This window comes from Lepus europaeus, chromosome 2, assembly GCF_033115175.1.
Source record: "Lepus europaeus isolate LE1 chromosome 2, mLepTim1.pri, whole genome shotgun sequence".
Lineage (NCBI taxonomy): Eukaryota > Metazoa > Chordata > Mammalia > Lagomorpha > Leporidae > Lepus > Lepus europaeus.
In genome coordinates, this window is record NC_084828.1 from 78,906,671 (window position 1) to 78,919,534 (window position 12,864).

The window sequence follows — 12,864 nt, forward strand, 5'->3', positions numbered from 1 at the left end:
CTGGCATCATCAATGAGCAGACAGCAAGGCTGTGCCTGCGACATCTCAGTGCAGCCTCCAGCTGGCACGGATGCTTCAGCTCCCACCTAACTCCAGCACCCAGGCAATAGTGGAAGTGTGGCCTGAGCTAGCTCTTCTCTCTCTTAGGATCCACAGACAGAGGAGAAAAACACTGCCCAAAGGTAACAACTAACTGTACTTTGCCCACAGGTAGGTACAAACTAAAATTCAGAGCTGAAAGACATGACAAATAATACCCGGTCCAGGATTTTTTCTGGGGCTTTGGAGTGACCACAGAGCCGCCTCCTTCTAACAAGCTATTAAGCTCTTTATATTTCAGGATAGGTGTCCCTGCTTTTAAATGGAAGTCTGGAAACTACATGTGTGTATGTTTTAAGATTTATTTATTTATTTACATAAAAGTCAGAGCTACAGAGACAGTAAGAGTGAGAGAGAGATATCTTCCATCTACTGATTCACTACCCAAAGGCTACAATAGCCAGAGCTGAGCCAGGCCAAAACCAGGAGCCAAGAACTCCATCCGGGTCTCTGATGTGGGTAGCAGGGGCCCATGCACTCAGGCCACCTTCTGCTGGATCAGAGGTGGAGCAGCCGGGACACAAACTGGGGTTCATATTGGATACTGGTGTTGCAGGCAGTGGCCAGCACACAAATCTGTGTTTTGCTATAAAAATAGCTAAGCAAAGAGCTCTTTTGTTGAACTGGGGCTGGAAATGGAAACCATTTCAACTGCTGCCCTCATGTCACAACAGAACCAGCAGTTAAGAGTCTGCCCTGGTGAGGAGGCAGGCGGCCAGGAGCGGTGGAGCAAGGCTGCGGGTCCTGCCACCCACCCAGCACTCATTCCTCTTCCGGTTCTCCCCTCACACCTCCTCCACGCATGCACTCACGTTACCTTCCTTGTACCTGGAATACTAAGTTGCAACCATAGGAGTCCAGATGGCAGGGTGTGTGGGCTCCCAGTGAGCCAATCCACAAGGTGCTTTCCTGTCCATTTCTTCCAGGAAACCCAAAGTCAGACCACATCACCTCCTGTTTTGAAACAGAGGCAGTCCATCAAGAACCAACCAACTCTGCTGCATGGCAGTGCTGGACATTTCCACTTGCACATCTGTTTCTTGGGACTTGGAATTTTCTCTTATAGAAAATTCTATAGATAGAGGTGGTAACGTTTCCAAAGCGGTTCAAGAAATCTTTTGAACCAATAACAGTCGAATAAGCTCACTAATAGTCATTCACCAAATATTTACCAGCTACTTACAACATGCCGGCAACTGTGCTAGAAGCTTGGGATGAGTCAATGAACTAAACAGACAAAAAATGCCCACCCAGATGGAGCTTACACTTTCAAGGCTGGAGACAGACAACAAACACCAGACAAGATTATGCAGACACCACGGGGAGGGTGTTTCAGGCACTGTGGGAATAGTGAGTGCTATTTTAAAATCTCTGGATCTGTCATCTGCAGAAGTCAGGAGGCCATATCCCCTGTGAGCAGTGCAGCTGTTTGTGGGCATAAAGCAACTTATTAATTTTTTGTACTACAATGACATTAAAAACGCCTTCTTGTGGATTAGGGAGTTATTTAAAATTACCAATTCCACAGGGCAGGTGTTTGGCCTAGCTGGGAAAATGCTAGTTAAGGGGCTGGTGTTGTGGCTCAGTGGGTTGAGCTACCACCTGCATTGCCAATATCCCATCCAGGTGCTGGTTCATGTCCAAGATGCACCACTTCTGATTCACTTCCCTGCTAATGTGCATTGGAAAGCAGGAAAGCAGTAGAAGATAAGTAGTTGGGCCCCTGAAACCAACATGGGAGACCTAGACAGAGTTTCTGGCTCTTAGCTTTGGCTTGGCCCAGCCCCAGTCATTGCAGCCATTTAGGGAATGAACCACTGGATGGAAGATCCCTCTCAGGGGCTGGTGCTGTGGCATAGTGGGCTAAGCCTCCACCTGTGGCACCAGTATCCTGTATGGGTGTCAGTTTGTGTCCTGGCTGCTCCTCTTCCAATCCAGCTCTCTGCCATGGCCTGGGAAAGCAGTAGAAGATGGCTCAAGCGCTTGGGCCCCTGCACCTGTGTGGGAGACCTAGAGGAAGCTCTTAGCTCCTGGCTTTGGATTGGCCCGGCTCCAGCCGTTGAGGCCATTTGAGGAGTGAACCACTAGATGGAAGATCTCTCTCTCTCTCTCTCCCCCTCTCTCTGTCTGTAACTCTACCTCTCAAATAAATAAAATAAAATCTTAAAAAAAAAAACAAAAAAAAAAAAACCCTCTCTATATCTCCCCCTCTGCCATTTAAATGAATCAACCTTAAACACACACACATCAGACACCAGTTAAGATATCCTCACCCCATATCAGAGTGCCTGGGTTTGATTCCCGTCTCTAGCTCCTAATTCAACTTCCCACTAATGCAGATCCTGGGAGGCCTCAATGATGGCTCAACTGACTGGGTTCCTGCAACCCACATGGGTGACCTGGGTTGAGTTCCTGACTCCCAGCTCAGGCCTTGGGCCCAGCCTTGAACATTGAGGGCATCTGGAGAGCGAACTGCTAGCAGACGGGAGCTCTTTCCCTCTGCCTGTCAAATTATTATTATTTTTTTTAATTTAAAATTATCAATGCCAGAACTTCAGCTCGCACCTAGTAAGTCAGAATCTCCAGGTGCAGGTATCAAAACCCGTCTTTTGCAGTGCATGTCCAGAGCTGACTTTTGCTATACTCCCCAAAGCCATGATCTTGTTGAGTGTAGCACACCTGAGAACAGAGGCAGCACAAGGCTCTGCACTGGAACCTTCCTCACCTTCCTGGTTCTGTAGACAGATCCTGCCCAAGTCAGCTACTGGGAAAAGTCTGTATTTACAGATCTTTAGTGCCACTTGCAGCACTAACAAGGTCAATCATAAAACCAAATCCATGGGATTAAAACATTTCTCAGCTGGAAAAGAAAAAGAAAGTGCTGCTTTATTTATTTTTTAATCATGAATTTTCCTTTTCACAAAAAAATTTTTTAAAGATTTATTTTTATTTATTTGAAAGGCAGAATGAGAGAGAGAGACAGAAAGAGAGACAGATTAATCTTCTATCTACTGGTTTACTCCGTAAGTGGCTACAACTGCCAGGTCTGGGCCAGGTCAAAACCAGGAGCCTGGAACTCCATCCGGGTCTCCCACATAGGTGGCAGGGGCCAAAGGACTTGGGCCATCTTCCACTGCCTTTCTAGGCACATTAGCAGAGAGCTGGATCAGAAGTGGAGCAGCCAGGACTCAAAACTTGCACTATGAAATGGTATGCCAGTGTCACAGCCGATGGCTTAATACTGGCCCCCTGAATTTTCTTTTTGCAGCATCAGGGCATCCTGACTATAGTGTGCACCAGGATGGCTCTGGTTTCTGGACTCATCTGAAAGTGGCATCAATTAAAAAGGATGATGTAGGGGCTGGTGCTATGGTGCAGCGGGTTAACATCCTGGCCTGAAGCACTGGCATCCCATATGGGTGCTGGTTCTAGACCCGGCTGCTTCTTTTCCGATCCAGCTCTCTGCTATGGCCTGGGAATGTAGCAGACGAAGGGCCAAGTCCTTGGGCCCTTGCACCCATGTGGGAGACCTGGAGGAAGCTCCTGGCTCCTGGCTTCAGACTGGCACAGCTTCAGCCGTTGCGGCCAATTGGGGAGTGAACCATTGGATGGAAGACCTCTCTCTCTTTCTCTCTCTGCCTTTCCTCTCTCTATAACTCTGACTTTCAAATAAATAAATAAATCTTTTAAAAAAAGGATGATGTACTAGTTTTTATATTTTTTAAATAAAGATTTACCTATTTATTTGAAAGACAGAATTACAGGGAGAGGAAGAGACAGAGAGAGAGATATCTTCCATCTGCTAGCTCGCTGCCCAGGTGGTCACAATGGCAGGCTGAAGCCAGGGGCCAGAGCTTCCTTAGGGTCTTTCATGTGGGTGGCAGGGGTCCAAGAACCTGGGCCATCCCCTGCCACTTTCCCAGGCCATTAACAGGGAGCTGGATCAGAAGTGGAGCAGCCAAGACATGAGCTGTTGCCCATATGGGATACCACAGTCACAGGCAGCAGCCCTACCTGCTACATCACAGTGCTGGACTTGATACATTAGTTTTTAGAGTTCAGCTTAATAGTGTACCAAATGTAGTCACTGAGCACTTACACATTAAAATATATGTGATTTTATTTTAAGTTACTGCCTTTAAAATTTTCCTTTACATTACAGGTAAGACATTTTAATGTTTTTAAAAAATTACATGTGGAGATAATTACATCATCTAGAAATTGCATTTCAGGATCATAAAGAAAGTCAAGAACCACTCTATACTACATCTATTTAAATCATCCTATACTTACTGACAACATCTGATACGCTGATAAGACTGGAAACTCCAAAAAGAGTAGGAGAAAAACCCAATATTGGTCAGAAACAATACATGTGGTACTTGAAAGCAATATAATTCACTATAATTACGATAAAAACTTATAATGGATAACTACTTCAATTTAAATTTCAAAAAGTCCCTTAAAAGGACATTAAACAACAGCAAGTACTTGAGTCTCTTATTTTTTGAGGAAATTACCTTAGGTACATAATCAGAAATGAGGTAATTAACTCTACCCACTGATGGGGCCAGATAAACACCTACGTTCTTTTTTCTAAAAAAAAAATATTTATTTATTTGTAAAGCAGAGTTACAAAGAGAGAGGGAAAGACAGAGAGAGGTCTTCCATCCACTGATTCCCTCTCCAAATGGCTGCAATGGCTGGGGCTGGGCCAGGCTGAAGCCAGGAGACTGGAACTCCATTCGGGTCTCTCAAGTGGGTGGCAGGGGCCCAAATTCTTGGGCCATAGTGCACTATTTTACCAGGCACATTAGCAGGGAGCTGGATTGGAAGTGGAACTCAAACTGCTCAAATGGGTTGTGGATGTCGCAGGCTTAACCCACTGTGCCGTAATGCCGGCCTACATTCATACAGCACCTACATTCTTACATTCCAATATGCCTCACTAGAAAGTAAGGCCAGCCTTCAGGCTCCTTTATTCATTACCAAACCTCATGCCTCAATGTCAACACCCTCTCAAGCTGGTTACAAAGTCCCAGACAGGGCAGCACTGAACCTCCACCCACTGCATCTTGGGATTCTGCAGCCTGGGGATTTAACAAGGCTCCACACACTCAGGAGGCACCTGAACCTTACATAATGTGCAATCTACCTGAGGAATGTTCCTGGGGCAAAATCCATCTTGCTATGTGTTTATTCTTCTCTTTTGTTTTTAATAAGATTATTTATTTGAAAGGGAGAAGTGACAGAGAAGGAGGAATGGAGGGGTGGGGGGAAGAGAGAGACAAAAAAAAAGAGAGAGATTGGTCATCTATCTAGTGGCTTACTCCCCAAATTCCTGTAATAGCCAGGGCTGGACCTGGAGCTCTATGGGTGACAGGGACCTAAGTCCTCAGGCCATCATCCACTGCCACTAAGATGATACTTACTAAAACTGCAAAAGGTAAAAATCTGTCATTCTTTTTTCTTTAAAAAGATTTCTTTATTTATTCAAGAGGTGGAGTTACAGAAAGGGAGAGGCAGAGTCAGAGAGAGAGAGAGAGAAGTCTTCCATGCACTGGTTCACTCCCCAAATGGTCGCAATGGTCAGTGCTGGGCCAGACTAAAGCCAGGAGCCAGGACCTTCATCCAGGTTTCCTACATGGGTACAGGGGCCCAAGGACTTGGGCCATCCTCCGCTGCTTTCCCAGGCACATTAGCAGGGAACTGGATTGGAAGCAGAGCAGCAGAGACTCAAACCAGTACCCATACGGGATGCCAGCATTGCAGATGGTGGCTTCACCCTTCACCCATTACCACACAGTGTCAGCCCCTACTCCAAGCACATCTTAATCACCATGCCAAATGCCTGCTGCTATTCTTTTGCTCTTTAACAGCTTTATTGAGTATAACTGATGTACGATAAACAGCAAAATTTAAGGTGTGCAGTTGACAAATATTGATTTATGTATATATCCAAGAAACTATTATTACCACACATATGACCAACAACTCAATCATGTGCAAGCTTCTTAATGTTCCTTCACAAACCATTTCTCCCTACACCCTCATTCTCAGACAACTGCTCTACTTTCTGCCACAACAAATTAGTTTCCAAGTTCCAGAATTTTGAAGCAATGGAATCATAGAGTAACTATTCCTTTCTCATACTAACTAATCTATGACAAACTAAACCAAGTAGATCTCAAAGTAAACATCAAAACAGGAAGACCCCATGGCAAATACGTGCCCCACAGTCATTTCATCATGATAAAAAGTCAATTTTTCAAGAGGACACGATAACCCTAAATGTGTATGAACCTAATATTAAGTTTCAAAATGCACAGGGCCAAAGTCGTGGCACAGTGGATTAAGCCACCGTTTGCCACCCCAGCATCCCATATCAGAGTGCCGCTTCAAGTCCTGGCTACTCTGCTTCTGGTCCAGTGTCCTGCTAACCCACCTAGGAAAGCAGCAAAGGATGGTCCAAGTGCTTGGGTCCCTGTCACCCATGTGGGATATCTGGCTGGTGTTCCTGTCGCCTGGCTTCAGCCTGGCCCAGACCTGGCTGTAGTGGCCATTTGTGGAGAGAATCAGTGGATGAAAGATCTCTCTCTCTGTCTCTCCCTCTTTTTCTGTCACTCTGCCTTTTAATAAATAAATAATCTTAAAAAAAAAAAAGAAAGAAAGAAAGAGAAAGGAAATGGACCAACCTAAATCGAGAAAACGACAAATACACAATTATTATTGGGGGACTTCAATACCTCTCTCTAAATACTGCAGAGAGAAAATACACAGAAAATCAGCTATGGACACAGGAGATACAACAATCAACTGACTCAGCTGACACTTACACACTCCACCCAACAACAGAATACACATTATTATCCAGTGTACGTGGGACATTTATCAAGACTGTCTATATTCTGGGCCATAAAATGAATTTCAATGAATTTAAAAGCACTGAAATCACATAAGATCTGACCACAATGGAATTAAATCAGAAACCAATAAAAGAAAAATAGCTGGAAAATACTGAAGTGTTTGGAAATTTAACATTGCTCTTCAAAATACTCAGTAAGTTAAAGAATAAGTCACAAGGGAAATTAGAAAATGCTTTCAACAGAATAAAAATGAGCTTGGAAACTCTTATTGAAATATGTGGATCTGAGGGCTGGTGTTACGACACAGCAGATTACGCACTGTTTGCAATGCCTGCATCCCATATCAGCGTTCTGATTACAGTCCCGTCACTCTGCTTCCAATCCAGCTCCCTGCTAATGTGCCACAGAAGCGGCAATGATGGCCATGAGCTTGGGTCCCTGACACTCACGTGTGAGACACAGATGAAGCTCCTGACTCCTGGCTTCTGCCTGACCCAACCCTGGCTGTTGTGGCCATTTGGGAGGGAACCAGCAGATGAAGGATCTCTCTCTCTCTCTTTCTCTCTCTGTCTCTTAAAAGAAATCTTAAAAAAAATTAAAAAGCCAGCTTAGTCATTATCTTAAATCATAAGAGAAACTCAAAGTAAATAAAAATTCAATTCTTTTAAAAACAAAAAGCAAAACAGAACTATCCCTGTTAAGACTGCTGCAGTGTAAAAGAAAAAAATCCACGACTGTATGAAGACTACTAAAACACTTCTTCATTTTCCAGCTGCACACGTCTGTGAGGCAAGATTTTCTTCCTATTCTTCAAACAAACCAACAAATTGCAACAGCTTGAATGGAGAAGCAGAGATGAGAACTCAGCTGTCTTTCACATTCAGCCTTGCCAAAATGTCAAACAATCCACTCCTCAAAGACGCTTATTTCTTAAAAAAATGTTATTTATGTTAAATAAGATTATTTTTAATAGATACTTTGGAAACAGAGCATCTTTAACTACCCCGCCATTTTAAGGCAGAGGTACTAAGCTTGCAACAGGGGCTGGCGCTGTGGGATAATGAGTAAAGCTGCCACCTGTGACGCTGGCGTCCCGGATGGGCATCGGTTCACGTCCTAGCTGTTCTGTTTCCAGTCCAGTTCCCCTGCTGATGTGCTTGGTAAAGCAGCAGAAGATGGTCCAAGTGCTTGGGGCCCTGAACCCACATGGGAGACCCAAAGAAGCTCCTGGCTCCTGGACTGGCTCAGCCCTAGCCCTTGCAGTCATTTGGGGAGTGAACCAGCAGATGGCAGGTCTCTCTCTCTCTCTCTCTGTCTCTCTCTCTCTGTCTCTTCCTCTCTGTAACTCTGCCTTTAAAATAAATAAATAAATCTTTAAAAAAAAAGTTTGCAACAGTAAGTAGTAATGTTTGAAGACTACAGGAATTATAATGGTAAGAGGAAAACAACAACTTAGCTCTTGTGATGTAAGGAGAATGGATGCTCAGAAAAACTCTGGATGAAAGATGATGCAGCATGAGTGGCCTTGGCTGCTCACAGCAGGACTAACTGCTAATGTGAGCTGACAGAAAACTCACTCAGCTGAAAACACGAGATTTTCCGAGGGCTCAATTAGAATTCCAGCACACTACCTAAGGGCTGCCTTTCTTTATAAGCGCGCTTGCTGGACAGGTCACATGTCTTGCCTAGTGCTGCCATGGCCCGGATGGGACAGATCAACCACGGGGTCAGGTGAGAGATCTATGCAAGGCAGAAGGAACCTGGACACAGCAGAGATGGCAGTCTCTAGTCCTATCAGCAGAGCGCCCGCAGGTCTGCACATGACTCTGCCGGCACGGCAGTACTGGACGCTCTGCCGGCAGGCCACCTGCATTACGCCGTCCGCAGCTCGGTTGTATCATCTTAGAAAACGCTTACGTAACTTCTTTGTGCCTCGCTTTTCTTATGAGGGTAATCATTAAGTCAGAGTGTTACTTTACAGTCTGTAAATATAAGCATTACAAAAGTGCTAGGAACAAGTATTTATATAAATCTATGTGTTTGTGTGTGTGTATATACCTAAATATATATCTCAAGTGATGCACATATATATTAATATAGAGATACAGATCAATATATTACTATCAAGCAATGTTTTGCCTGAAATAGGGAACAAAAATGTAACTAATCTCCATCACGGGTGGGAGTACGAGAAACATAGCAAATCCTCTAGGAGTGAACTCTGAGCTCTCCAAGCAGCAGGGGTAAAGACTGAGATCACAACCAAGGGTGGCAGGAAAAACCACCCCCAAAACCCAAGCAAAAAAGGGAGAAAATAATGCATTTGGTATGGAGTTTGGAATTAGAGGCATTTCCTAATGCTTGCAAAGCCAACACATTTCTTTCATGGCTGTGAGAATAAAAACACACCCTCAACCAACATTTTAATAAAAAGTAAAATTTGAGCAAACATTTAACAAAACATGTAATAAAGGGAAGCTACAAAACAGTGGTAGTTATAATTGCTACATGAACACTGCCATCTACACTTTGACTCAAAGTGCAAAAGAAAAAGACAGGCTGAAGAGAAAACTCCTCTGGGACCCCTGTGACAGCAGGCAGCATGGCGAAATCACTCCGCAAACGCCTAGGGCAGGACAAAGGACTCTGGGGCCTTGGCCTGACTGGAGGCAAAGTCCCCCAAGCACCCTCCTTCCCACTCCTGCCCTTTGTGGAACCCACAGCAAGGAGCTTGCAAAAACACCCCACTTTGTCAGTTTGAGGTTACAAACAAAACGAAGCGAAACACTTAAAAGAGGATCTGGCAGTCTGCAAACTGTTGTCGGTTACGTGAACACGTGGCAGAGAACTTCCACATTCTTCCCTCTGCGAGTTGCTGCACACAGCTATGGAGCATCTACCTCCGCAAGCCTGGAGCCCAGCATTCTCTGTCCCACAAGCCCGTGGCTGCACCACGCCCCCAGAGCCACAGAGATGACAAGGCTGGCCCTGGGAACCCCAGGGACAGCTTCCTCCTGCGAGCACCTCTGCACCTCTACCTGCCTCACCGACAGAACGAGAGCTCCTATGTAGGGCAGGAGGAAATGACGTCACTCCACCAGCTATGCTTCTACTATACTCTAAACCCGCCCAGGCACCGGTCAAGAGCAAAGGAAGGGTGTGTGGGAAGTCTGGGGCCAGGAAATGAGCAAGGGTTGCCAACTGGGCGAGCCACAGACGCTAACTTGGCTTCAGAGGGAAAAACAGCCCAGACTACTTACGTAAGCAACTAGTTATATAAGCCAAAGGCAGTGAGGGGAGAAGGGATCGGGGAAGGCTCTCGCTTGTGAACTTTTCTCAAGAACAAATTCTCACCGAGATTAAGAGGACTATATATTAACTTACCTGGAAAACATCCGTCTTATCGTCAAATAGATTGACAAAATACTTATAGTCAGCATAAGCCCAGAATTTGGAGTGATCGTAGTCTCCAAACGGTCCAGAAAGACTAGACTGGTCACAGTTCCAAGTCAGGAACTCTTCGAGTGTGGCATCTACGTAACTACATGCAGTTTCAAACTGAGGAGCTGCAATGCAAGAGAAGGCAACTTTCAACATGCTGTGAACATGGTTTCTAAGTATTGCTGTTTTTTAAAAGAAGATTAATTTCAATCAAGGGAGTTAACTAATATTTAACAAGAAATAAAATTTTATTTTGTACATGCTATATAATTAGAACTATTTACAATACTTACAGTAGTCAAGATTAAACATAAATGCAAGACAACACAATGTATGGGGCAGGTATCTGGTTAGAACTCTGGTTAGGATACCCGTGTCCCAGATTTCATATCACAGTGCCTGGGTTAGGCTTCTGGCTTGGGTTCCGGACTCCAGCTTCCTGCTAATGTGAACCCTGGGAGGCTGTGGTGATGACTCAAGCAGTCGGTTTCCTGCCACCCATGCGGGACACCTGGACTGAGTTTGTGGCTCCAAGTTTTGGGCACTCCCCACCCCCACCATTGTGGGCATTTGGGGTGTGAATCAGTGGCGGGAGCTCTGTCTCTCTCCCTCTACATTTCTCAAATATATAATGGTTCAACTTATTTATTGCAGCCCGATTTAGTAACCCAGTGGAATACTTTAGATCATCAATTCTCCAAGATCCTTTCAGGGGGTCTGTGAGGTCCAAACTATTTTCATAATACTAAGGCACTGTGCCTTTTCTGCTCTCAGTCTCACCCCAGGACACCATGCAGTTCTCCAGAGGCTACATGACCTGTGTTGATGTCACTGCTCTGACAGATGGTGGAACATGTGCTTAGGTTCTTGTGTTTAAAACACCTCCATTTTCATCTTTTAAAATTATTTAAAAGGCAAAGAGACAGAGACAGAGATCACCTAGCCTCTGGTTCATACTTCAAATGCCAGCAATAGCGGGGGCTGGGCCAGGCTGAAGCCAGGAGCTGGGAACTCAATTTGGGTCTTCCACATGGGGAAGACCCAATTACTTGAACCATTACTGCTGTCTACTATGGTGCACATGATGGGAAAGTGCAATGAAGCTAGGACTTGAACCCAGGTACTCTGATATAAGATGCAGGTGTCCCAACAGTCCAACAGGTATCTTAACAAGTACACCCACCCCATTTTGCTTTTTTAATTTTTTTAAAGATTTATTCATTTATTTGAAAGGCAGAGTTACAGAGAGAAAGATAGAGGAGAGAGAGAGAGAGAGAGAGAGAGAGAGAGAGAGAAAATGAATCTTGCTGGTTCACTCCCCAAATGGCTACAACAGCCAGGGTTATGCCAGGCCAAAACCAGGAGTTTCATCTGCGTCTCCCACGTCGGTGGCAGGGGCCCAAGCACTTGGGCCATCTTCTGCTGCTTTCCTAGGCACATTAGCAGGGAGCTAAATCAGAAGCAGAGCAGCCAAGACATGAACCGGCACACATGTGGAATGTAGGTATTGCAGGTGGTGGCTTAACCTGCCACACCACAATGCTAGCTCCCATTTTGTTTCTAATGTGGTAAGTATCACTAGATACAATCCATAGCAGCAAAATCTCATTGGAGTACTCAATAATTTTTAAGTGCTAAAGGGATCATGAGATCAAAAGTTCGAAAAGCACTGCTTTAGGTTAAAAGCAAACAAACAAAAAAGGAACAACAAAAATTGTTTTTTAAAATCTTCTCAATCTTTAAGTGGACAATGACAATTTAAAGCCTGTTCATTTATTCATTAACTCATTTATTTCAGAATAATTTATTAAGCAAATAATAATTAGTACTGTGCTCAGGCTGGTAGAAACATAAAAGTAATAGATGATACTCTTGAGTTTAGAATCTATTTAGCCAGACGTAAAGCCTTTACTAGGATAATAGAGAACTTGAGGCACCATATAATTAAATGTGAAATTCCACGCCACAGACATTTAGGAAAAGGCAAAGGCACCGGACATGAGAGTGGCTCAGAAAGGCATTGAGAGGTCTGTTATTAAGGGTATGACTCCAGTGACTCTAGACTGGAGTCCTGGATTAATATAACAACTGTTCTGAAACAGCAAGGAAATTCTTCTTATTATTATTGCTACTGTTCGTAGCCAACAGAATATTTCAAATGAATACAGGAAAGCTAATATCTAAGAAATATTTCCGATGACTGCCTTGGTGCAGCATGGAATTCTCTGAGAGAATGCAGACCACTTGGCACAGTGTCTGCTACACGGCAGGTACTCGGTAACCCTAAGGCACCATTATTCGTTCTCATTCATTCAGATTTATGTGCACCTCTTTAAAAGTTAGCTGAATTGGTGGTTGAAGAAGGGTATTTAAACTCTTCTTTCAACAGCTTTTATCTTTTTTTAAAAAATCTTTTTTATTTTATTTGAAGGGCGTACACATACACGCGCGCACACAT

At 44.3% G+C, this 12,864-nt stretch overlaps 1 protein-coding gene across 1 annotated transcript in view; it reads right to left on the reverse strand.

Moving 5' to 3' along the window:
* Positions 1–12,864, reverse strand: part of HSPBAP1 (HSPB1 associated protein 1) — a 54,056-nt gene that overhangs the window by 12,149 nt on the left and 29,043 nt on the right. The window contains exons 3-4 of the mRNA XM_062208884.1: positions 10,350–10,531; positions 917–1,053 (exon numbers count right to left, since the gene is read on the reverse strand). Of these exons, the coding sequence (XP_062064868.1) occupies positions 917–1,053; positions 10,350–10,531 (319 nt within the window). The remainder of the gene's footprint in view (positions 1–916; positions 1,054–10,349; positions 10,532–12,864) is intronic.